This window comes from Nycticebus coucang, chromosome 10, assembly GCF_027406575.1.
Source record: "Nycticebus coucang isolate mNycCou1 chromosome 10, mNycCou1.pri, whole genome shotgun sequence".
In the NCBI taxonomy this organism is placed as follows: domain Eukaryota; kingdom Metazoa; phylum Chordata; class Mammalia; order Primates; family Lorisidae; genus Nycticebus; species Nycticebus coucang.
In genome coordinates this window covers 21,319,168-21,345,258 of record NC_069789.1, presented here as the reverse complement: position 1 = coordinate 21,345,258, position 26,091 = coordinate 21,319,168, and the positions used below count along the sequence as shown (strand labels likewise).

The 26,091-nt window shown below is 45.6% G+C and overlaps 1 protein-coding gene across 5 annotated transcripts in view; it reads left to right on the top strand.

Annotated features, from left to right (window-relative positions):
• The window catches only part of GNG4 (G protein subunit gamma 4), a 71,755-nt gene extending 56,975 nt beyond the window's left edge, over positions 1-14,780 (top strand). For all 5 annotated transcript variants that reach the window (XM_053605221.1, XM_053605225.1, XM_053605222.1 and 2 more), the window contains one exon: positions 11,379-14,780. In XM_053605221.1, the coding sequence (XP_053461196.1) occupies positions 11,379-11,507 (129 nt within the window). In that variant the 3' untranslated portion in view covers positions 11,508-14,780. The remainder of the gene's footprint in view (positions 1-11,378) is intronic.
• The last annotated feature ends 11,311 nt before the right edge of the window (positions 14,781-26,091 follow it).

The window sequence follows — 26,091 nt, the reverse complement described above, 5'->3', positions numbered from 1 at the left end:
GGGACGTGAACAGGTGTCGTGTGATGCAGACAGCACAGGTGGGGTCAGAGAGGCAAGTGCACCAAGAATTGGCAGAATACAGCTACTCGGGAGGCTGAGACAAGAGAATCACCTAAGCCCAAGAGCTGGAGGTTGTTGTGAGCTATGACACCACAGCACTCTACCGAGGGTGAGACTCTGTCTCAAAAAAAAAAAAAAAAAAAAAAATTGGCAGAATTTAAAGAGTCACCGTGGAAGACACTAGGAAGAAGTAGTCAGAGCTCAACTGTCAGGCTCTCCACAGACGCTGGTACTGGCTACAGGACAGTCCTTCTTTGCCCAGGAGGTCTACTTGGCCAGAAGATATGTTCTCCAAAACAGATCTTTACCTACCACAAACCCCACCCAGGAGCCACTGTGGGGACCCGATGTCCCCCATGATGAAGCCGTCTTCGAAGTCACTTAGGCACACATACAGTCTCTGGCAGTAAGGGGACTCAGAAGCCAAGTCAAAGGCAAGTTAGTTCCTCAGACATACTCAAAGGGATAGGCAGTAATGGTTTTGTGGTGACTGAATTATAGAAGTGTGTCCACAAGATCCCTCAGAGGCCCTGCTGGAGGCTAATTCAGACTCTGCGTTAATTCCAGGGCATGGGCTAGTGACAGCATGTCGGATTTGGTTCAGAAACAGAGATAATCCCGGGGCAGCCTAAGGAGAGAGATGGCCCTGCACACACTTGGGTGTCTTTATTCCTTGCTTGGGCAACCTTGAACATTGATTTTTTTTAATTGTGATAAAATATATATAACATATAATTTATTGTTTTAACCATTTTCAAATGTACAAATTAATTCAGCATATTAAATACATTCATAATATTGTGCAACCATCTCCACCATCCATCTCCAGAACCACTTCACCATCCCAGACAGAAGCTCCCCGCCTCCTCTTCCAGCCCCTGGCAAGCACCTGCCTCCTGCCAGCCTCTCCGACTTGCTCTGTAGGTACCTCATGTAAGTGGGAGCACACAGTAGTTGTCCTTATGGATCCAGCTTATTTCATTAACATGTTGCTCTCAAGACCCATCTATGTTGTAGCCTCTCTTGGAACTGCCTTCCTTTTCATGGCTGAATACTAGTCCACTGTATGGATATGCCACATTTTGTTTATCGTTCATCTGTTTATGGGCACTTGGGTAGTTTCCACCTTTTGGCTATTGAGAATAATGCTGCTCTGAGCATGGGTGTGAAGTTTGGTCCCTGTTTATTTATTTTTTTTTTTTAGAGACAGAGTTTCACTATGTTGCCCTCAGTAGAGTGCTGTGGGGTCACAGCTCACAGCAACCTCAAAGTCTTGGGCTTAAGTGATTCTCTTACCTCAGCCTCCCAAGTAGCTGGGAAGACAGATACCTGCCACAATGCCCAGCTACTTTTTGGTTGTAATTGTCATTGTTGTTTGGCAGGCCCAGGCTGGATTCTAACCTGCCAGCTCTGGTGTATGTGGATGGTGCCCTAGCCGCTGCTACAGGTGCCAAGTCTGAGTCCCTGTTTTTAGTTCCTTTGGGTATATACCCAGAGGTGGCATTATTGGAGCAGATGGTAACTCTGTGTTCAACCTGTTTTTTTGTTTCTTTGTTTGTTTGTTTTTGTTTTTGTTTTGAGACAGAGCTTTACTATGTCGCCCTTGGTAGAGTACTGTGACGTCACAGCTCACAGCAACCTCAAACTCTTTTGGGCTTAAGCAAGTCTCCTGCCTCAGCCTCCCAAGTAGCTGAGACTACAGGCGCCCACCACAACGCTCGGCTATTTTTTGGCTATAGTTGTCATCGCTGGGGTTTGGCAGGCCCAGGCTAGGCTCAAACCCACCACCTTCTGTGTATGTGGCTGGCGCTCTAGCAGCTTGAGCTACAGGTGCCGAGCTTATGTTCAACTTTTTGAGGAACTGCCATGCTGCCTTTCACAGAGGCTTCACCATTTTACATCAGCAGAGCACAAGGACTCCAGTGTCTCCACATCCTCGCCAGCCCTTGTTATTTTCTAGGTTTTTAAAAATATGTATTTATGTATTTTAATTGACAAGTAAAAGTTTTATATATTTAAGGTGTACAAGATGATGTTTAGATGTATGTAGACACTGTGGAATGGCTAAATCAAGCTATTTAACATATGTATTACCTCACAGACGCAGTGAGAGGATGAGAATTCTTAAATCTAGTCTCGTAGCAATTTTCAAATATACAATATATTGTTAGTAACCGGAGTCACCATAATGTACAAGGCAGTTGTCATTGTTTAGCAGGCCCAGGCCAGGTTCAAACCCGCCTGCCTCAGTGTATGTGGCTGGCACTCTACCCACTGAGCTATGGGCTCTGCCACTTATTGTGGTTCTTAATTTGTATCTCCCCTATGATCTAGTGATGTTAGTTTTCTCAGTAATAGCTATCCCAATGGGTGTGAAGCTCACAGATGGATTTATTTATTTATTTTTAGAGAGAGAGTCTCACTTTGTCGCCCTTGGTAGAGTGCCGTGGCATCACAGCTCACAGCAACCTCCAGCTCTTGGGCTTAGACGATTCTCTTGCCTCAGCCTCCCGAATAGCTGGAAATACAGGTGCTCACCACAACGCCCGGCTATTTTTTTGTTGCAGTTTGGCCGGAGCTGGGTTCGAACCCTCCACCCTCGGTATATGGGGCCAGCGCCCTGCCCACTGAGCCACAGGCACCGCCCTCACAGATGGATTTAAACTCTAGACATGCCTTGCTTCAGAGCACAGTGTGGCTGTTAGGAAAAATCTATTTGATGCAATGCTTGGCAAGAAAAGGTGTGTATTGATGTCAATTAGCCAGACTGTAAGAACAGAATGTGGAAAGAAAGGGGAGCCATCAAGGACACTCCAGAAAGGACCTTATCAAGGGCCTTGGGAGGAGAGGGAAGAGGAAGAGAGTCCCCAGGAGAGGCAGTGGCCTTTCTCAGGTGGGTGCAAGGTCATTGCGGGAGAAGAGGAAGAAAAGAAGGAGCCTCGACAGGAAATGACAGAGGGCAGCCCCCGGAAGGAGGAGAGGAGCAGTTCATAGAATTTACCAAGCTCACACAGACTGTGCCAGGAATGCCAGGTCCAGAAAAAACACTGAGATGGGCTTTCCAACCCAGTGCTGATCACATTCTTGCAGGGAAGGAGAATGTGCCAGAGAGGGGAGAACAAGCTGGAAGGAAAACAGCTGGAAGCTCCCCAGAAGGAGTATGGGAATTACAAGACCCACAGAGCTGGTGCCAAGGGGAGTACAGCAGATGGGAACCCAGGGAGGACACCCCGGGTGAGGGCAGGTATTGGAGTGAAACCAGAAAGGAGCCTCCTCTCCCCCCTTCACCCACCAGCAAGGTTCGTAGCCAGCTGTACAGACCACAGCCAGGCTTTATAGTTTATCATGCTCAGAAGAGTGTCCAAGGTGGAAGGAAGGAAGGGATGGCTTTTGCCTCTCAGAAGAACAAGGGAGAGAAGTGGGGGAAAGTAACCGCATTAAGCAGTTGTTGTTTGGGTTGCAAAGATAAGAAAAACTAACAGTGTGAACTCAAGGAAGTTCGGGTAGTTCATTGAAGAACAAATGTAACTGAAACATCCACTGTCATCTTGATGTCTTATTTGTCCTCTGAAAACATCATTTGTACAAAAGCATTAGTACACACGAAGACACAGGCCTCTCCCCCCTCCACCCGCCAGCATGGCGCATAGCCAACCGTATAGACCACCGCCAGGCTTTATAGAATATCATGCTCAGAGAGTGTCCAAGGTAGAAGAAAAGAGTGTCTGTGATTGACAGACACCCTTGCCCAAAACCTGACTCTCAGCCAGGAAGCAACTGATAGGTGGCCGAGGGAAACTGGCCAAGGAACCAATCTCTCTCATTTGCCTCGGGCCCATCTTGCTTGGAAGCACATCAAAGCATTTCCCAGGGAGGATGGGCATTCTTTGAGAATCCATGTAGGTGAACATGTAAATGTTCTCGTTTGTCATCAGCAAATGCTGTCATCAGCGTGAGTCTCACAAAAAGCAAAAGCCTTGGGAAATAAAACCCAGATTCGTATAAAAGAAGAAAAAGCACATGAAAGATTGCATTTTGGAAACTATTTAGTCCTGGGGAAAGAATACCATCATACCCTTAGTCTTTTTCTCACCCATTGGAAGCTCAAACATACAGGCTTTCCCCAAGTTACGAATGAGATAGATTTTGTAGGTATGTTCGTAAGTTGAATTTGTATATATGTTGGGACAGGTACCTTTACCTGTTGCCTGGAGAAAGAATACCATAATAGCCTTAGTTTTTTTCTCCCCCATTGGAAGCTCAAACATACAGGTACATTTACCTATTGCCTGAAATAGTCTAATAACCTTGGTTTATAAGTGCAAGTCATACATCAGTCAATGTTTATAATTCAAGGACTTACTGTAGTAGCCTCCATTCATAAGTACAAGTTGTGCATAAATTGAATGTTTGTAACTAGGGGACTGCCTGTGTAAAACTCTTACCAGAAAAATACATATATGACTTTGATTCTCACCAAATAGAGATGCTAAGGGTAATGGGGCAGGTGAGTGTGAGCTGAGCACAGGGTAAGAGGCTTAACTGGAGAAAGTCTCTGGAGCCAATCAGTGCAGCTCAGGTGCAGAGTTTGACTATAAAAATGTTCTCCCAAGGGTGAAGTCTGCAGAGCCTCTGGGCAGTACAAGGATGCAAGTTCCAAGGTGGGCTCCAAGCTGCCTCTCCACTTGGCAATCCTGAGGGTCCCCTGATCCTCCTGCCCCAGAGGAAAAGGAAATTGCTGATATCCCATGGCTGCGACTTGGGAGGCTCTGTGATTGACAGACACCCTTGCCCAAACCTAACTCTCAGCCAGGGACCAGGAAGCAACTGATGGATGGCTGAGGAAAACTGGACAAGGAACCAATCTCTCTCATTTGACCTCAGGCCCATAGCAAATAACTTAAATATCCATGGGATACTTTACCAGTTCCTAAACGGGCTGCCCCTAGGGTAAGATTCTTTCAACACAAGCTTATTTGCTGAGTGTTGACAGATCAACTTGTTGTTGGGCCTGCATTCTACAGACTAATAATACATAAAAGCAGGAAGACGGCAATTTCAGGTGATGAGTGGAGGCTACTACAGTAAGTCCTTGAATTACAAACACCCTAAAACTGAATGCCCAAGAGACTCGGGAGAAGTGGGTACAGATGCTCCTCAACTGAGAATGGGGCTACATCCCAGTAAACCCACTGTCAGTTGAAAACGCCAGAGGTGAAAGTGGGTTTTCAACTTAGGATATTTTCTATTTATGATGGGTTTGTCCAGATGTACACCTTGGCAAGTGGAGGAGTCATACTGAATGTGTGCTGCTTTCACACCGTCCTTAGGTCAAACCGGCATAAGCCAACGACTATCTGTAATTAGAGAAAGGTTATTGAAATCAAAGAAAAGGGATCGTATCATGACAAATAATGACAACTGCTTATAATTCCCCTCTGGGAAAGTTAAAAGTTTGGAGAAAACAGAAGAAAAATAGCTTTTGGAGGAGGCTGAAGTAGGCGGATTGCTTGAGCTCAGGAGTTCCAGAACAGCCTGAGCAAGAGAGAGGCCCCATCTCTACTAAAAAATAGAAAAACTAGCTGGCTGTCATGGCAGACTCCTGTAGTCTTACCTTTTCAGGAAGCTGAACCAAGAGGATCCCGTAAGCCCAAGAATTTGAGGTTGCCGTGAGCTGTGATAATGTTACAGCACTCTACCCAGGACTCTCCCTCAAAAAAAAAAAGAAAAAAGACTTTAGTTAAGTCAAGGTCCAGAGTGGATGTGGGTCATTCATATTCTAAACAAGCTGAGGTCCCTTGCATTGAAGGCCATGTAAGAACAACCCTTACTTAAGTTAACCTGGTAACATTAAACTCTCTTTTAAGCATCTTACATTTACCTCTCAATGTGCAATCAATTTTTGACTGAAATTTTTTTTAAAAAGCCACTGATAGTAGTAAATAGTGGCTAATTCACTGTTACGGACATGTGGCTTCAGAATCCAATACTTTTATTCATACATAACACCCACTCTTCCTCTCCCTGGAGTCCACCTTGAGGTCTATTTTATCCACTCTCAAATTGATGTTGTCTGTGGGCTGGGCAGAAGCCTTTCCCCACACAGGAGAGGATATAAATATAAAATTATGTACAGATTGCCCTTAGGAACTGTTGTGTTGGTCTCAAATGCCTCCCAATGTTAGAAGGGGGGAAAAAACCCACAAATATTCACCTGAAGTGAGAATTCAGAGATGAGGTATAATGTACACAAGTTCCCCTTAGGGTCACCCATCGTATTATGGCCTCCACTGGAGCATGCACCAAATTTGACCCGTAAAAGATACCATTGGCTGCAACCTGGCTGTGCTCTTAACTATGATTCCATTTTGTTTTTTGGGGTAGAGGGAGGAACAGGCAAAGCCAACAAAGATGTTTTTAATTGATTCCAAGCAGTATTGTTAAATAGACAAGGATTGCTGAGAATAGGTGGGGGTCTCTCTACTCCAGACACAAAGGATAAATGCAGTGGGTGTCACAGCCAGAATAATAATTATGTCATCTGTCTTGTCATGGAATGTGACTATAGTAATTGCAACGTTTTCACCCATCATTGAAGCTTGTAATTACAGTGCAACTAACAGGATCATGAGCTAACTTGGGCTGTTTTAATCACCTCTTTTACTCTGAAATGTAATGGTAAAATTCCACAGTTGTTCCCCCAGCTACCCATTCTTTTCAACATCTTTTATCTTGTAACTCAAACAGTTCAATACCAAAGGAGGGAAGACTCAGAGATGCTCTGGGCATTTTATCACAGCTGACTTGAGGGAAAGCCGACTTCGGCCTTGATGAGAAAGCGTAAATAGTAAGGGAGTTTTTAGTTTTCTACTAGAATAACATTTTTCTCTTTGAAAGCAAATTGTCTGTTTTATGTTTCAAAGACAGCAGATGTTTTGTGGGATGTAGCAATGTCTACAGCCCATATTTTATGCACGTTGAAGGAAATCCTCATGAAATCAGCCATGAAAATCAATCTAAGGCTGATTAAGAAAACCCTCCCACTCAGCCAAGGGGAAGGTTCATTAATGCTGGATACTGAGCCATCATCAATCAGGCTGTCACCTTGGATGAATTAAGACAGTCATTACCTGGGCGGCGCCTGTGGCTCAGTCGGTAAGGCGCCGGCCCCATATACCGAGGGTGGCGGGTTCAAACCCGGCCCCAGCTGAACTGCAACCAAAAAATAGCCGGGCGTTGTGGCGGGCGCCTGTAGTCCCAGCTACTCGGGAGGCTGAGGCAAGAGAATCGCTTAAGCCCAGGAGTTGGAGGTTGCTGTGAGCTGTATGATGCCACGGCACTCTACCCGAGGGCCATAAAGTGAGACTATGTCTCTACAAAAAAAAAAAAAAAATGATTAAAAAAAAAAAAAAAAGACAGTCATTACCTGTATTCATCTTTCCAGATCACATTATAATAACTTCAGATACTTTTGTTTTATAAGTTATACAGGACTTTGGACACTATTGGAAAACACCTTTTATTATTTTGCTGTAAGATGGTTTACACACTGTTAGACACAAGTAGAGATGAGTGGACCACCCCTTGCAGTAATTGTGAGGGCGTCTGAGCACCTCCATTGCCTGGAACCGACCATATCCACACATTTGGTCGTGAACCAGACGCTGATTTCTTAGCGCTAACACTGGCTTCCTTACGTGTGTGTTGCTGTTGTGCAGGTGCGCTGAGGAGTATACTTAGAATGAAGCAAAGGTAACCGTGATTGTACAACAGCACAAGGAGGTAATCTAAGAACATCTTGTTTTCTTGGAAGAAAAAATTGTGGCCTTAAATACAGTATCACCTCTGGGAGGTGACAGAAAGATGCCTAGTCTAGAACTGCTTAGAGCTGGCAGGGCCAGATATGAGTAGCATAATTGTTAGAACGCTGCAGCACTAGGTCACGAGGGAGGAAGACACCTGCTGGAGGGGGCGTGGGCCCAGCCCCATCTCTCCTCCACGAGGTCATTCCCCAGAGCCCCAGTGTTTTTTGAACCCCTTCATCCAATGCCAAGGCCCTGCTGTACCAGTTGACAGCACAACTGCCCCAGGACACAGCCCCTTGAGGGTGTCTTCAGAGAAGTAAGTCAGTCAAATCCACCCATGATGCATAATCACCTGCACTAGTAAAGTGATCGAGGGGGAGCAAGCTGTCATGCTCATTTAACAAGCTGGCTTCTGACTACTTGGATCGCTTGTGTAGGTAGAAGTGGATTGATGGGCAACAACCTAGAGGCAGGAGAGGCTTGGAGGTCAAGACTCCAAGACTCTGGCAGGTATGGTTTTATAATTCTCAGGTGGGGGTAGGAGGAGCAAGTCCCCACTGAGGACTACTTACTGCCTCTAGAGTAAATGAAATGACCTAAGAAACTTTCGGTGCAAGACTCTTCCCTGGCCGTGTGAGTTCTTGGGTAACTGGTCTACAAGGATGTCTTCTTCTGAGTGCTGGCCATGCAGACAAGAACATTCCAGTCCATCTGAGAATTACAGTTCTCATTTCAGCTAATAAGGCACCTGCTATAGGCCAGGGGCTAAGTACACATCATGTGGATTCTGTCTGGGGTAGAGATTCTGTGTAGGTTCTCTGCAGAGTATAAATTCTATATAGATTCTGTGTAGTGTATAGAATCTGTTGAGAGTCTGAAAAGATTCTATATAGATTCTACATGGAATGTATAGAATACACTCTGGAGTCTATATAATTCTGTATAGAGTATAGATTCTATGTAGAGTCTATATGGAATATAGAAGGTCATGACTAAGGTGGATGGAGAGAACAGAAGGTGGTTGGTGGCGCCCATAGCTCAGTGGCTTGGGCACCAGCCACATACACCCAGGCTGATGGGTTTGAACCCTGCCCAGGCCAGCTAAAAAACAACAATGACAACTGCAACAACAAAAAAACAGCTGGACATTGTGGCAAGCACCTGGAGTCCCAGCTACTTGGGAGGCTGAGGCAAGAGAACTGCTTAAGCCCAAGAGTTTGGAGTTGATGTGAGCTGTGACACCACGGCACTCTACCAAGGCAACATAGTGAGACTCTGTCTCAAAAAAAAAAAAAAAAAAAACAGAAGGTGGCAGCAAGCTGGCTGTATACAGGCCTCATAGCCACACACCCAGGCACTGTAGCACCCACTGCATGGTTCTATTTCTCTGTGTGTCCATCACAGCTCTGTGGGCCTCTGAGTCGGCTCCCCTGCCCATGTGCTCTAATCCCCTGCAGGCTTGGTCTTCTCCGGGGCCTCCAGTCATCTGGGAAATAACTATGTGATGTCCTATAGACCAATGCAAACTTCAAACACTCCTATTCAACTCAATATACATTTATTTAGAATATAAAATATTGACCATGGTGCTCTTCTTTTTTTTTTTTTTTGTTTTAGTCAACGTTTATTTACTGTTTCTTCTTTTTTTTTTTTTTAAGCATGGTCTTGCTCTGTACTCTAGCTAGACTGCAGTGGCATCATCACAGCTCACAGCAACCTCAAACTCCTGGGCTCAAGCCATCCTCCTGCCTCAGCCTCCTGAGTAGCTGCATACTTTATGCAGGCTATAGGTGCACATTACCACACTTGGCTAATTTTCTCCATTTTTTTTTTTTTTTTATTTTGGCCGGGGCTGGGTTTGAACCCACCACCTCCAGCATATGGGACCGGCGCCCTACTCCTTGAGCCACAGGGGCCGCCCAATTTTCTCCATTTTTTATAGAGCCAGGATCTTGTTATGTTACTCAGGCTGATCTTGAACTCCTGGGCTCAAGCCATCCTCCTGCCTCAGCCTCCCGAGTAGCTGGGCTACAGGTGCATTTTCTCCATTTTTTATAGAGCCAGGGTCTTGTTACGTTACTCAGGCTGGTCTTGAACTCCTGGGCTCAAGCACTCCTCCCACTTGACCTCCCAGAGTTCCAGTACTACAGGTGTGATCCACCACACCTGGCCTCATGGTGCTATTAAATATAGAGTCATCAACTATTTATAGTAAAATAAATCTTAGAGAAATCGAACTCTCTTGAATTTTACAGATGAGGAAAGTGAAGCTCAAGCTTGAGTGTAGAGGTGGAACTGGAAGCCTGAAGTTTACTGGTTTCCCCTTTCTACATTACACACTCCCAACAAATGTAGACTTTGTCAGGATGTAGATGGACTCATCTGCTCAAGTTCAAGTTGTTTTATTTGAGAGACAAAATGTATTATGTATCTCTGCCGGAATTATTTCTACCCATTGCTAACGTAGTTGGGACTGAGCTAGAAATCAAAAGAAGAACCTCTGTCAAATGTTGAAAGATGAGCCCATTTTTAACACCCAAAAGCAAATGTGTTTGTCTTGTATGGCTGGATGCTTTGAAACATTTTTTTGGTTATTCATTTGTGGAGTGTTTTTATCATTCTGGAGAAGATTTAGACATTGAAAAGTACTAAAAGGATTTCATTTGACTGCTATGTACTTACTCCTGCCTGTAAGCTCCTAATAAGCACTTGCGGGCAGAACAGCCTATTTGGCAGGATGAGTTAGTGCACAGGCCGTTCATCACAGCCAAGTGCATGATATAGACCACGAGCAAAGTGAGCTGGCAACTTCATCTCCCTCTTACCAAGTGCCGCTGGGCACCCCAACTCTCCCCCCAGTCCTTCCTCTGGACTGGAGCTTGCAGTTTCACGCACAGTTGCCCTTACCAGGAGGCTTGAAATAAAATGGAGTTAGAGAATGGAAGGAAATGGAGGGAGAGGAACTTTCTAGTCAGGAGCAACTCTCTTGGCTAGAGAGTAGCCACCCCGAGTGAATATGTGTGTGACTTTATGGCTAAATTTACATTCTACGAAGGAGGGTGAAGTGTCTCTCTCTCTGTTGGTCAAGAGGGTGGATTGCAAGAAAACAACTAATACTAATAATAAGTATGATTCCACTGGCTTGGCCAGGACATTGTGCTTTATTCTTCTAAAAATGGTTTAGAAGAGTCACTGTGAGGCTATTGGCCTGGAGCCTCTTCTCACCTAATTGAGAGTCCCACAAGAATGTCTGGTCTTTCCTGCTGGCCCTCAGCCCTCTCCAGATGCAGACCGACCATCCCAGGGTGGCAACTCTTTCTTGGAGTCATGCTTCAAACCTGTCTCTTGGGTTTGCACAAACCTTCTCCCTCTAGCTTAGGTATGGCCTTGTCATGGGCTGTGCACACAACATAGGCCGTCCTGGCTTGTCCGCTCTCTTCAGAAACACCTGTCCACTGGGCCCGCTCTGCTGATATGGACATTAACCAGGCCCCTGTGCTCTGTGCCCTGCAGGTCTCCCAGGCAGCCGCGGACCTCCTGGCATACTGTGAAGCCCACGTGCGGGAAGACCCCCTCATCATTCCGGTGCCTGCGTCAGAAAACCCCTTTCGAGAGAAGAAGTTTTTCTGCACCATTCTATAACTCCATTTGTGATGAAAACGTCTCCTCTTCTACCCCTGGAAACCCTAGTAGAGCCCGTGCATGCTCTCAGCCCTGGCCAGCGCAGCCCACACCATCCCTCCCCCAGGGATGGAGCCAGGGCGTGTCTCGTCTTCTCATTTGTTTTCTTCATAGCATTTAATTTCTTGTTCTTTTTGTTTCATTTTCATGTATTGGCAAAGAAAATAGACATTTTCGTAGCCACATAAGGATGTCACGTAAAAATACAGATTTGAGGGTTAAAATTTTTAAACATTGATTCCCAAGCTTAAATACATCACATTAATGCCTTTCAGGGGATAACTTACTGAAAAGAAAAACTGTACCCAAATAGCCCACGGTTTAATTCAGTACCAAATTACAGCAGCTTGACACCCTGAAATACATAGCTAAAGTTTCCATCTCCCTTCGAGGAGAGAGCAGCTGTGGGCATTTTCTATTTCCTGCATTTCTCTCATCCGGTTATTAAAAAGGCAACGACCCACAGGATTGGGATGGTTTTCTGAACACGTGGCTCAGACCCTGGGGTCCTTGTTTCCCATGCTTCTTATTGACTACTCCGGAGGTGGTCCTTCCACAAACATCGGCGTCCTATGGACGCTGTAGTCAGTGTGGCCCTGAGCGCCCACCAAGTCATCGCTGTCGGCACTTCAGCCAGGCCCACGGGTGCCCTCTCCCCTCTGCAAATGCCACTTCCCCCTGCTCCCTCCTCTCTGGCTCTTACTTGGTGAGCTGCATTAATATTAGGGCCTGTTCTGGACACAGTGCAGGCCCCTCCCAGGCTTCACCAGCACAGCCCCTTCTCTGCAGGTGCGAGTCACAGTGCCAGTGTGTGCCACCAGTGAGCCGAGCATGGATGTGTATTAAGCTATTTAATCTTCCAACAATAAATGTCATGAGTGCATGTGTGTTTTAGAGCAAGGGGAGACTGAGGCACAGAGAGATTTGACCAAGGTCACAGACGGTAAGCAGGGAAACTGGGATGTGAGTGCAGGCAGCCTGGCCCCAGCACCTTCCTGAACCCCTGAGCTCTGCTGCCTTGCAGTCCGCCTGTTTGCAGGCATAGAGACCCACAAACAATCTTAATGTCACACTGTGAAGCAAACCACTACAGGCCGCTCAGTGGCCCACTTCTCTTCCCACCTTCACCAGGAGGAGGCCTGGCAAGCCCATCTTCTAGCAGTTTATGGAAGATGACGTGTGGATGTCCCAGGGGAAGGAGCATCACTGAATTAGCTCTTGGATTTTCTAAGACCACCCTGCAGGCTGTGCCTAAATCAAACGCAAACCACCCCCAGTGTAAGAGGAGAATAAACCGTGGGCACAGAGAGCTTTGTCTGTGTTTGTTCGATGCCACTTATTTGGGAACTGCCTCTCTCCCTGGTTCTGACAGAGCCTCGCCTCTGAGCCAGGGCAGGCCATTGTGTGCCTGCAATGTTCTAACCTACAAATTGGGGATCATGGTAATTACTCCTCCTGCCTCTGCCTGGGAGGAAACAGAGAGATGCTACCTAGATGAAAGCTCTGATTATCATTTAAAACAAACGTACTGACTGCCAGCCTAATGTAGGGAGGAATGCATGACTTCAAAGGTACCTGGTTCAGCGGATGAGTAAGACGAAATGGCCTGCAAACAGGCAAATCTAATTTCAGATCACTTAATGACTTGCTGCCATCATACATGGTTTACACATTTTTATTCCTTGTTGCTTCTGTTGAACCCCAGTTTTAGTTTTATTAAGGCTCGCTGATAAAGCCAGTGTCTAGGAAGCTGTGTGCTCAAACTACGGCAGAACTGCAGGCTGGGGCAACACTACACTTCAGGTCCTTCTACAGCTGGTTTATGACCAGGATGTCTCTTCTGTGGTCCATGTCACCATCAATACACTGCTGAAACAAAGCAGTCCATAAAACACATCAGAGACGCTGCCAAGGCAGGGTGACAGCACAGAGCCAAAATTGGGTCAAGAAGAAAGCGCTTTGCGTCTTCCGCCTGCTTCCTCTCCCTTGTCTTTGCCGTTCCTGTCAGCCTCCCCTTCATTTTCTTTCTTTTTCCTGTTCTTCCTCTCTTCCTTACCTTCCCCTGAGAAATGTTTTTCTGTCCTTTCACTGCACCTCTTCCTTCCAAACCTAGGGCATTTTCTGTGGTCACTCTTCCTAAAGGGGTTCCTAAACTCAATCCCCTCTTTGTACATGTGGGTTCATGCACATGGGCTGTGAGATACACAAACATGTGAATGAGCCCCCTCCCCTTCTAACAATCACAGTGGAGTGTGGCTGCAGTGGACAGTTGTCATTTTGGACAGTGGACAGTTTGGCTGTCCAGCATCTGCCCCCCCTTCCTATAGGGGGGATGTCATCCCTGAGGTACCTACCTCTCACCGTGGAAGCTGGGGTAGAGAGGTGTTCCCCATCTCTCAGGGGCACCCCTCCCAGCCCTGTACCAGCCAGGGAGTGGTCAGTGACCTGGGTGGACTATTGGACTCCCCTGCATGGGGGTTGTGAGCCCAGAGCGAGTGACACAGAGATGACAGGATGCTGAGAGTTTCATGGAAGCCATGGTGGTCCAGGGGGAGCAGGGTCCTAGGAAGATCATTGCTGCCCCACTCCTAGGCCATGCCCCACAGATCTGCCTTCATCTCCACCATCGCCTTTCTAGTTCTCTGTCAATGCTATGGGCCACCAACCTCCAACCAGTAAATTCCTTATTCTTCCATGAGTTGGATGTAAATTCTATATGACCTAACAATTCCACTCCAAGGTGTATACCCAACAGAAATGTGTACATACATGCATCAAAAGCTCTGCCCTAGAATGTTCATAAAGCTTTATTCATGATAACCCCAAACTGGAAAGCACCCCAATGCCCATGCCGAATGGATAAACCAATTGTGGCAGAGTCCCACCGTGGGCTCCAACACAGCAGTGATAGTGACCTGCAGCTACTCCTCACACCATGGTGTGTATCTCACAAACCAAGTGTCACTTGAGGTGAGTCAAGAGCACACCACGGGATTCCAATTACCGGAGGTACAAAGCCCAGCAAAATCAGTCCCTGCTCTCTTGAGCAGGAGTAGCAGCTCCTCTGAAGGGGATGGGTACCAGCAGGTTGCACAAAGGGAGCTTCTGGGACGTTCTGTTTCTTGATGTGGCCGCCAGTTATCTGCATTCATTTGTGAAAATTCTTGAAGCTGTACACTTCTGATTTGGTCACTTTTCTGTGAGTGTGTCATACTTCAATAAAATGTCCGTTTTCGTGGCTAACGATCAAGAATCCTACTGTTATTTTTTTTCTTTTTTGACACTTTGCTCAACTCTTTACTCCTTTTTCTTTTTTTTGAGACACAGTCTCAAGCTGTCCCCCCTAGAGTGTCGTGGCATCATAACTCACAGCAACCTCCAACTCTTGGGCTCAAGTGATCCTCTTGCCTCAGTTTTTCTATTTTTAGTAGAGACGGGGTCTCCCTTTTACTCAGGCTGGTCTTAAACTCCTGGGCTCAAGCAATCCACCTGCCTCCACCTTCCAGAGTGCTAGGATGACAAGTGTGAGCCACCACACCCGCCCCTCTTTACTCCTCTTTTGATATCATTATTAACATTACACTAATGATAATAACCATTCTTAGCACAGTATTGTAAGAGTGTGTTTGAAGACATTTTAAAATACGAAATGCTTCCAGCAGCATGCAGGTGGCTCCCTGTGAACAGGATATGCCATGCAGCGGAATTTGTGCCTCTGGGTAAGAATACTACTGGCAGGAATACTCTGGGACTTCCCACTTGGTGACAGAGATGACATCCCCTCCTGCCTTAATGGCCGTCAAGACCGAGTGGTGGGGATGGCGTCCCCAGACACCACTTTGGGAGAAGGAGCACAGCAGCCTAGGGTCCCAGGCCATCCAGCCCATAGGCACAGCGTTCCTTCTGTTCTGCTCCCGCCCGTGGTGCTCTGGCCTGCTGCTTCCGAGCCTGAGAGTATTTCTGAGGCTCTCCCAGGGCCATCTCCCTTGCTCTCAGCTACCACACAACCTCTGCCACCTCCCTCTGACAGCTTCATGCTAGGACTTGCCACTTGAGTCAGAGGTCTGACCTTTGATCCTGAGCTTCAGCCCCGTGGAACAACAAGGAGACTGTGAGCTGTCACAGGCCCCCTCTGAGGGAGCCACGGGAGGGGAAGATCAGAGGGAATTTTGTTCTGGTGACTGTGCAGATTTCAGACAAAAATAATAATGAAAACAAGTAACGTTGTGACCTGAGAAGAGTATGGGTCATGACAATAGATGAAGCCCTTATTTACACTTCCATTTCCTCAGCTCTCCATGGTGGTGAGAACATACCAGATCATGGCTGTTTTTATGAAGGGTCAGAAGGATGCTCTCTACCCTGCCCCAGCTTTCAGTCAGGTTTCCTGGGCCACACCCCACTCCGCCTTCCGCAGGACGAGGGGCCCCCCGGCAGCAGCAATGATGTCTGCCCTGCTTTAATGCTTTTGGAAATACCTGTGGGTGAAGCAGTGACAACTCCCACTGGCTACAATGTGACATTCCATCCTGTTCTAATAAGACCCATGTTTGATTCTGTTTGGGCTATAAATGATTTGATAACCTATAAAATTTTCAAGTCCATGTGTGGTAGTTAACCACATGCTAGTGGTGTTACGACCACTTACTTCAAAGATTCCCTGGTGACATCAGATGGCCTCTGAGGCCCTGCCTGTGCTGGCCCCTGCTCACTCTCCAGCATCACTTTCGCACCTCACTCCTCCTCCATCCACACTGGCCATCATCTGCCCCTTCCTCCCTAGACTTCTTCCCTGCTGCCACAGGGCCTTTGCACCAGCCACTTCCTGTGCCCAGCACACCCTCTGCTCTTCTCTCCGCCAGGTCTACTCATTTGGTAGATCTTGACTCAAGCATCCTGAAGGCTCGAGGTATCTCTGACCTCTCTGACCAGGTCCAACCTGCTTCTAAGGTCCTATCGCACTGTGAGGCTTTGCTTTACAGCTCTTGTCATTGTTGCCACTTTATGTTTGTATAAGTGATGACTCCAGAAAGATTTGTGCCATTAACTCAAGGAGGGCAGGGGTTCTGATTATACCCACCACTGTATCCCAGCACCGAACATAACAGCTGGCACATGATGGGCACTCAATACATATCAAATGAATGCAGGAATGGTTTTTTTGGCAAGAAGCACCTTCTTCTTAAGGGTTGTCTATAAACTGCCAACTGGTGTGAATGAACCCTCAGAAGACTTAAAATAGGAACCAGGGGAGGGACACCAATACTTCTTGAGCACCAACATATGCCAGGTACTAAGCAAAAGAGTTAACTTTTTAATCCTTACAACAATTGCTTTGTGAGATTTATCGTGCTCATTCTGAGGATGTATATATTCCTCATATGTATACAAAGAATTGAGTTCAAATCAAGTAACACGCTGGACAGACAACTACAAAGTGACTAAATCTGAATTCAAATCAGCCCACCTGACAACACCTCTCAACCACCACCTGCTTGTTGTCAAGCCAAAGCGTTTAGGAACCAAAAGACTCTCATCTCCTCCACATGCCAGTTAAAGAGAAAAAGCTACTAGGAGACCAGGAAAACGCACTAATGACTTCATGGTATTGTTACGCTTCTTTGCCATTTAAAAACCTTAAAGCACCTGCTTACTGGTGAGCTGGGGCTGAACGCCAGCTGAGTTTAATTCTGGTAATTAAGGCCAGGGGCGGGCCCCTGCCCGGTGAGAAATGAAAGAACAGCTTGAAGAGGAAAGAAGCGTGTTCCAGGAAGCACAAAGGTAACAGGAGTCCCTTTAGTTCAGGCCGGAGGCGTCATTAGGAGGAGGGGGAGGTATTTGAAGTGTTTCTGTAAGAAAAGAGACTTATTACCAGGGCCAGGTGCGTAGAGAGTATTCATTCTCTGACTTTTCTTTCTAAATCATTTGGCACAATTCTTATTTACCTGGAGCTTTTACACTTTTTAGAATATTTTAGTTCAGCTTTTGTTTTTGAGTTAAATTAGATTTTATTCAACTGGGTTTTACCTAAAAACCAATCCTGGGGCAAAATAAAAGAACCCATTGTCCTAGATAAATCTAGTGCTTTGCAGCTGATGCCACCTTATAATACCTCCCCTTCTCCCCCCCCCCCCATCAAATAAATACTTATTTCCTCTTAGTACTGACTGGTCTGTGACAGTTGAAAGTGCAGCTTCACGGGCGGCGCCTGTGGCTCAGTGAGTAGGGCGCCAGCCCCATAAGCGGAGGGTGGCGGGTTCAAACCCAGCCCCAGCCAAACTGCAACAACAACAACAAAAAAAAAAATAGCCGGGCGTTGTGGCATCAGCTGCAACAAGCAGGTGGGCGCCTGTAGTCCCAGCTGCTGGGGAGGCTGAGGCAAGAGAATCGCGTAAGCCCAAGAGTTAGAGGTTGCCGTGAGCCGTGTGACGCCACGGCACTCTACCCAAGGGCGGTACAGTGAGACTCTGTCGCTACCAAAAAAAAAACGAAAGTGCATCTTCACATCAGCAAGGCTTCCTTTAGTTAAGAGCTTCCTTTAGTTAAGAATCACAAGGTAGGGTGGCACCTGTGGCTCAGTCGAGTAGGGCAGCAGCCCCATATGCCAGAGGTGGTAGGTTCAAACCCAGCCCTGACCAAAAACTGCAAAAAAAAAAAAAAAATCACAGCATAGGGTCAGCGCCCATGGCTCAGTGGTTAGGGCACCAGCCACATACACCCAAGGTGGCGGGTTTGAACCCGGCCCAGGCCTGCTAAACAACGACAACTGCAACAACTATAATAACAAAATAGCTGGGCATTGTGGCAGGCACCTGTAGTCCCAGCTACTTGGGAGGCTGAGGCAAGAGTATCGCTTAAGCCCAAGAGTGTGAGGGTGCTTCGAACTATGACACCGTGGCACTCTACTGAGGGTGACATAGTGAGACGCTGTCTCAAAAAAAAAGAATCACTGAGTAACAAGAAGATGGGGGAGGAAGGGAGACACCCTGCATAAAACCCCCAAAAAACAAAGGCAAAACAAAAACCAGAGTGGTGAGGCCTGGGTTTTGGAATTGGAGAGACAGGTTAAAATCCTTTGCCACTGACCAAAGCTTTTATTTTCTCACCTAGTAAAAGGAGGGTCACAAAACCCGTTTCATAGGTGGCTCTTGAGGATTCATGAAATAGCATTTAACACAGTGGAACATCTGTAAGTTGACCACCCAAGGGCCTAGAACAAGCTGGTCAGCATAAGGAACTAAGTCTACTATACTGATACGTACATGAGGTGCAGTCCCGTCTATGAACATTAGGTGAACTTAAGGAGGTGGTCAGCTATAGAGGGTCTACTGTACTTAGCATTGCCTGGGACATAACACATACTCAATAAATAGACATTTACTTATATGTATCCTGTTAATTATTATGGAAACAAGGTCACACAGAGAGTCAGAATTTAAATAAGACTTTGTCATTTGCTGAAGATACCTTAAAGGAAGGAGAATAGGGCACCCACCACACTATAGTACCACAACACATCAAATGACAAGCTTCATTTTTTTACATAGGACTACAGCCTAAGACCACCCCACTCCAGGAACTGCCTTATGAGGACGGGACCTGACCTAGAGATGGATAGGGAAGACTGTAATCGGCAATGGACGGGGTGGTCAAAGCTATAGTTAAAAGTTCAAAGGATAAACCATTCAATGTTTCCCTGACGGCTGGGACTTTCATTTCTAACTTCTGATGAGTAGTGCTGTCTTTTTTCGTGGTAAACTGATTTCTCTGTCTCAATGATTTTCAACCGGTGTGCAGTGGCACACTGGCGTGCCCTGAAAGGAGCTTAGGGGTGCCGCAAAATTTTTTAAAGATCATTAAATTATTTTCGAAAGAAATTCAAAGCAAAGTATATTCTTTTTTTTTTCTTTTTTTGGATCAACATAATATAAGTGTGCTGCAGAAGTTTAACGATAGGGTCAAGTGTGCCGTGAAATAAAAACGGTTGAAAACACTGCCCTGTTATCTTCTAGTGGTTTTCACCTGTGACAATTTTGAATGAACACACACCAGACCTGGATACCAAAGGCTGGGCCCCTATTCTGCCAAGCCAGGTGTTAGGATGGAAAGCTCAGTAGGTATTTGCAGGATAAGAAAAGACTTTCCAGGTGGCCCTGTGGCTCAAAGGAATGGGGCGCCAGCCCCATATGCCGGAGTGGGCTGGGGCCCCCCCGGCCAAAAACTGCAAAGAAAAAAAAGGACTTTCCCTAGACAAAGATTAGGATAGAAAGTTTATTTTATCTTCTTAGAAGGGGAGAGGGAATGAGAGAGTGAAAGAGAGTGGGCAAGGAGAGGGAGAAAAGACATGAGGAAGACAGCAGGGGCAGCCCAAGGCGATCTAGCGGCTCTGAATTTAAGGAGAGTAAAGAGAAATAAAGTAACGGGAGCCAAATTCACGGCTGCTGTGAATGCGGTATCTGCTTTTCCTCCAGCAGGATGATAAGCAGCTGTCTTTTATCGTCTTAGCAGCTAACTAGATGGTAAGGACAGAGATTTTTCACAGGCATTTCTAATTCTGTTATTGCTTCTGCCCTGAGATATGGTTTTAGGCAGGATTTGAGGCCTGGAGTTTGTTCCCCTGTTTGCCAGGAGCTTTTCACGAACCACTTAAGGCTGTTGGAACAAATTCCAAAACGCAGATTTAGTTAAGGGTCTAAAGGTAAAGACAATTTACATTTCCTTTTTGTCTGCTGGGCTCCTTAGTGGTTTGTGAAAACACAAATCCACAGACTGCCTGAGACAGAGGAGAGAGAGGAGGGGTTAGGGGAGAGAGTGGGAGGGAAAAAAGAGAGGGGGGAGGGAGAGAGAGCTCATGATTGATTTTAACCCTTACTGAAAGACTGTGAGTTAATAGTTTTTCTGTTATTGCACTGTCAGGACAGACCAAGTCGTGCAGGAAAGTAGAAGGGAAAGCCAGGGAGGATGGCTGCTGTAGCCCAGGCTGGCTGGTGGGGTATCCCCAGCTGCTGCCCCAGCCTGATGCTGGCAGGGAGATTGCTGCCTGGTGGTCATGAGGGGTCTAGTGAGTCACAGGGCATGGCCGTCTCAGTCAGTCTATGCTTCTGTAACAAATTAGCATAGACCAAGTGGCTTAGAAGCAACAGAAACTAATTTCTCATGGTTCTGGAAAATAGAAGTCCAAGACCAGCTTGCCAGTATAGTCAGATGCTGGTGAGAGCCTCTTCCAGGCTGCAGACGGACTCGTCTCACTGCATCCTCACAGGGTGCAGAGCATCTCAGGACTCACGTAGGCACAGATCCCATCTGTGAGGGCTCAGTCCTCATGACCTCACCTTATCCTACTCACTTCCCAAAAGCCCCACCTTTTTTTTTTTTTTTTTTTTTAGAGACAGAGTCTCACTTTGTTGCCCTTGGTTAGAGTGCCATGGATTCACAACTCAACAGCGACCTCAAACTCCTGGGCTCAAGCAATTCTCTTGTCTCAGCCTCCCAAGTAGCTGGGACCACAGGCACCTGCCACAACTCCCGGCTATTTTTTTTAGAGATGAATTCTTATTCTATCTCAGGCTGGTCTCAAACCTGTGAGCTCAGGCAATCTACCCACCTAGGCCTCCCAGAGTGCTAGGATTACAGGCATGAGCCACCTCACACTGGGCCAGCCCCACCTTTTCTTTCTTTTTTTTTTTTTTGAAACAGTCTCATTACGTGGCCCTGGGTAGACTGCCACAGCTCACAGCAACCTCCAATGCTTAGGCTTTAAGTGATTCTCTTTCCTCAGTCTCCCAAGTAGCTGGGACTATAGGTGTCTGCCACAACGCCCAGTTTTTGTTTTTGTTTTTGTAGTTGTCATTGTTGTTTAGCAGGCCCAGCCAGGTTCAAACCTGCCAGCCCTGATGTACGTGGCCGGCACCCTAACTACTGAGCTACAGGCAACGGGCCCAACCCTGCCTTTTAATACCATCACATGGGTGGGTGTGGTTTCAACAGATGAATTAGGGGGAGGTGCAAACACCCAATTCATAACAGGGGCTGCAGGAGTTTGGCGGTGGTCAGGCACAAATTATTTGTTTAGTTTGTTATGAACTGAATTGTGATCCCCACCAAAATTCATACATTGAAGTTCTAGCCCCCGGCACCTCAGAATATACCTATATTTGGCTCCCCCTTATCTGAAGTTTTACTTTCTGCACTTTCCATAACCTGTGGGCAACTGCAGCCCAAAATTATTAAATGTGGAATGCTATAAATAAACAATTTGTAAGCTTTTGAATAGCATGTTGAAATCTCCTGTGGTCCTGCTTCACCCCACCCAGGATGTAATCACCCCTCAGTCCCTGGAGATGCCCCTGCCCATGGTCTCTCAGGGCCATTACCAACTGCACGGCCTTGTGGTCAAGAAACGCTTATTTACTTAATAATGAATCCAAAGCACAAGAGTAGAGTTGCTGGAATACTGGAATAATGATTCTATTTTATTATTAGTTATTTTTGCTAATCTCTTGATGTGCCGAATTTATAAATTAAACATTAGCACAGGTCTGAATGTGAAGGAAAAAAAATAATAGAGACTACAGTAAAATCTGCAGTTTCAGACATCCACGGGGGTCTTGGAATATATCCCTTGTGGATAACGGGAAACTACTGTATTTGAAAGTAGAGCCTTTAAAGGGATGACAAAGCGAAAATGAGACCATGAGGATGAGCCCTAATCCAACATGACCAGTGTACTGAAGAGACCAGACACAGAGACAGGTGGGTGACGACACAGAGGAGGTGGCCCTCTGTGAGCTGAGGAGAGAGGACTAGAAGAAACCAGCATTGCTAACACCTTGACCTTGGATTTCCAGTCTCTGTGGCCATAAGGAAATAAATCTCTATTGTTTAAGCCACTCCATCAACTGTACTTTGTTATGGCAGCTCCGGCAAACTAACACCATTATCAAATCTTTACACGAAGAGCTTACCAGGTGCCAATCCATCTCCTCAGTACTTTCTAAACATCACTTTATAAATTCTCATAACAACCCTGTGAGTACTAGAAACAGACCCATTTTAAAGATGGTAAAGCGATGCTCAGAGAGATTGTGACTTCCCAAATTCCCAAGCAGTCACAGGCCTAGCTGGAACCCAGGGAGGCCAGTGCCGGGGCACAGGCACTTGACCATTTTGCTGTACTTCCACTTGGAGTAGGTGGGGAGTAGTTAGTACTCAGGGCTCACTGGAAATAGTGAGCAACTGAGCAAGAGGGCATCTTGGCAGGCCAGGCTGAAGAATCCTAGCAGTTGGCAGTCATCTGGAGGCAAAACAAACCTTCATCTGGATGGGACAACTTCACTGGGTGGGGTTCAGGGCCAGCCCCAGCCCCAGCATAGCTAGAACAAAATCTGGATTCATGTAATGAGTTTGAAGAACTAGAATTTGCCAGAAAAGAATTTGGGATGCAGACTATTTTGATCTCTTTTCTGTTACTTATAACAGAATACCTGACATTGGGGAATATATAAAAAACAATTATTTTTTTTTTTAAGAGATAAGGTCTTGGCTCAGTGCTCATAGCTTAATGAGTAGGGTGCCGGCCACATGCACCGAGTCTGGAGAGTTTGAGCCCTGCCTGGGCCTGCTAAACAACAATGACAACTGCTACAAAAAATAGCCAGGCGTCCCGGCAGGCGCCTGTAGTCCCAGCTTCTTGGGAGGCTGAGGCAAAAGAATCGCTTAAGCATGAGAGTTTGAGGTTGCTGTGAGCTATGACACTATGGCACTCTACTGAGGGCAACATAGTGAGACTCTGTCTCAAAAAAAAAAAAGAGACAAGGTCTTGCTCTGTTGCCCAGGCTGGGGTGCAGTGGCATGATAATAGCTCAGTGCAACCTCAAACTCCTGGGCTCAGGTGATCCTCCTCCCTCAGCCTCCTGAGTCGCTGGAACATACAGGCTCACACCACCATGCCCAGCTAATTTTTCCATTTATTATTTTTTTTTTTGTAGAGACAGAATCTCACTTTATGGCCCTTGGTAGAGTGCTGTGGCCTCACACAGCTCACAGCAACCTCCAACTCCTGGGCTTAAGCAATTCTCTTGCCTCAGCCTCCCGAGTAGCTGGGACTACAGGCGCCCACCACAACGCCCGGCTATTTTTTGGTTGCAGTTTGGCCGGGGTCGAGTTTGAACCCACCACCCTCGGTATATGGGGCCGGAGCCTTACCAACTGAGCCACAGGCGCCGCCCAATTTTTCCATTTTTTGTAGAGACAGGGTCTTGCTCTTGCTCAGGCTAGTTTTTTTCTTTTTAATTTTTTATTAAATCATAGCTGTGTACATTAATGCAATCATGGGGTACAAAGTGCTGGTTTTATATACAATCTGAAATATTTTCATCAAAGTGGTTAACAGCCTTCACAGCACCCTCTTAGTTATTGTGTTAAGACATTTATATTCTACATTTAGTAAATTTCACACGTACCCTTGTAAGATGCACCAAAGGTATGGTCCCACCAAATACTCTCCCTCCACCCATCCTCCCCCTGCCCCTCCCCTGCCTCTCCCATTTCCCCATATTCTTGGACTATAATTAGGTGATAGCTTTTGTATGAAAGCTATAAATTGGTTTCCTGGTAGGGCTAAGTACACTAGTACATTGGATACTTTTTCTTCCATTCTTGAGATACTTTGCTAAGACGAATATATTCCAGCTCCATCCACGTAAACATGAAAGAGGTAAAGTCTCCATCTTTCTTTAAGGCTGCATAATATTCCATGGTGTACATATACCACAATTTATTAATCCATTCATGGGTCGATGTCCACTTGGACTTCTTCAATGACTTAGCAATTATGAATTGGGTTGCAATAAACATTCTGATACAAATATCTTTGTTATAATGTGATTTTTGATCTTCTGGATATATACCTAGTAGAGGAATTGAAGGATCAAATGACAGCTCTATTTTTAGATCCCTAAGTATTCTGCAAACATCCTTCCAAAAGGAACATATTAGTTTGCATTCCCACCAGCAGTGTAGAAGTGTGCCCTTTTCTCCACATCCACGCCAACATCTCTGATTTGGGGATTTTGTGATGTGGGCTAATCTTACTGGAGTTAGATTGTATCTCAAAGTAGTTTTGATTTGCATTTATCTGATGATTAAGGATGATGAGCATTTTTTCCCCTGTCTGTAGGCCGTGCGCTTATCTTCTTCAGAGAAGTTTGTCTTCAAGTCCCTTGCCCACCCTGAGATGAGATCACTTGTTCTTTTCTTGCTAATATGTTGGAGTTCTCTGTGGATTCAGGTTATTAAACCTTTGCTGGAGACATAAACTGCAAATATCTTCTCCCTTTCTGAGGGCTGTCTGCTTGCTTTACTTACTGTGTTCTTGGCTGTGCAGAAGATTTTTAGTTTGACCAGGTCCCAGTAATGTATTTTTGGTGTTGCTTCAATTGCCTGGGAGGTCCTCCTCATAAAATATTTGCCCAGGCCAATTTCTTCAAGTGTTTTCCCTGAACTTTCTTCTAGTATTTGTATAGCTTCGTGCCTTAAGTTTAAATCTTTAATCCAGTGAGAATCTATCTTAGTTAATGGTGAAAGGTGTGGGTCCAGTTTCAGTCTTCTACAGGTCGCCAGCCAGTTCACCCAGCACCATTTGTTAAATAGGGAATCTTTTCCCCACTGAATGTTTTTCATTGGCTTGTCAAAGATCAAATAATGGTAAGTAGCTGGATTCATCTCTTGGTTCTCTATTCTGTTCCAGACATCTACTTCTCTGTTTTTATGCCAGTACCATGCTATTTTGATCACTATCAATTTATAGTATAGTCTGAGGTCTGGTAGCATGATTCCTCCTGCTTTGTTTTTATTTCTGAGTAATGTCTTCACTATTTGAGGTTTTTTCTGATTCCATATAAAATGAAATATTTTTTAGAGATCTTTAAAGTATGTCAGTGGAGCTTTAATAGGGATTGCATTAAAATTGTATATTGCTTTGGGTAGTATGGACATTTTAACAATGTTGATTCTTCCCAGCCATGAGCATGGTATGTTTTTCCATTTGTTAACATCTTCACCTATTTCTTTTCTTAGAGTTTCATAGTTCTCTTTATAGAGATCTTTCACATCCTTTTTTAGGTAAACTCCCAAATATTTCCTCTTCTTTGGCACTACTGTGAATGGAATAGAGTCCTTGACTTTTTTCATCATGACTATTGTTGGTATATATAAAAGCTACAGATTTATGAGTGTTGATTTTGTAACCTGAGACACTGATGAATTCCTTGATCACTTCTAAGAGTTTTGTAGTAGAATCCCTGATGTTTTTGAGATATACAGTCATATCATCTGTGAAGAGTGAAAGTTTGATCTCTTCTGACCCAATGTGGATACCTTGATCACCTTTTCTTGCCTAATTTTCTTGCAAAGACTTCCATTACAGTGATAAAAAGCAGTGGAGACAATGGGTAATCTTGCCTGATTCTTGATCTGATTTTAGTTTAACTCCATTCAATATGATATTGGCTGTGGGTTTGTAGTAGATGGCCTCTATCATTTTAAG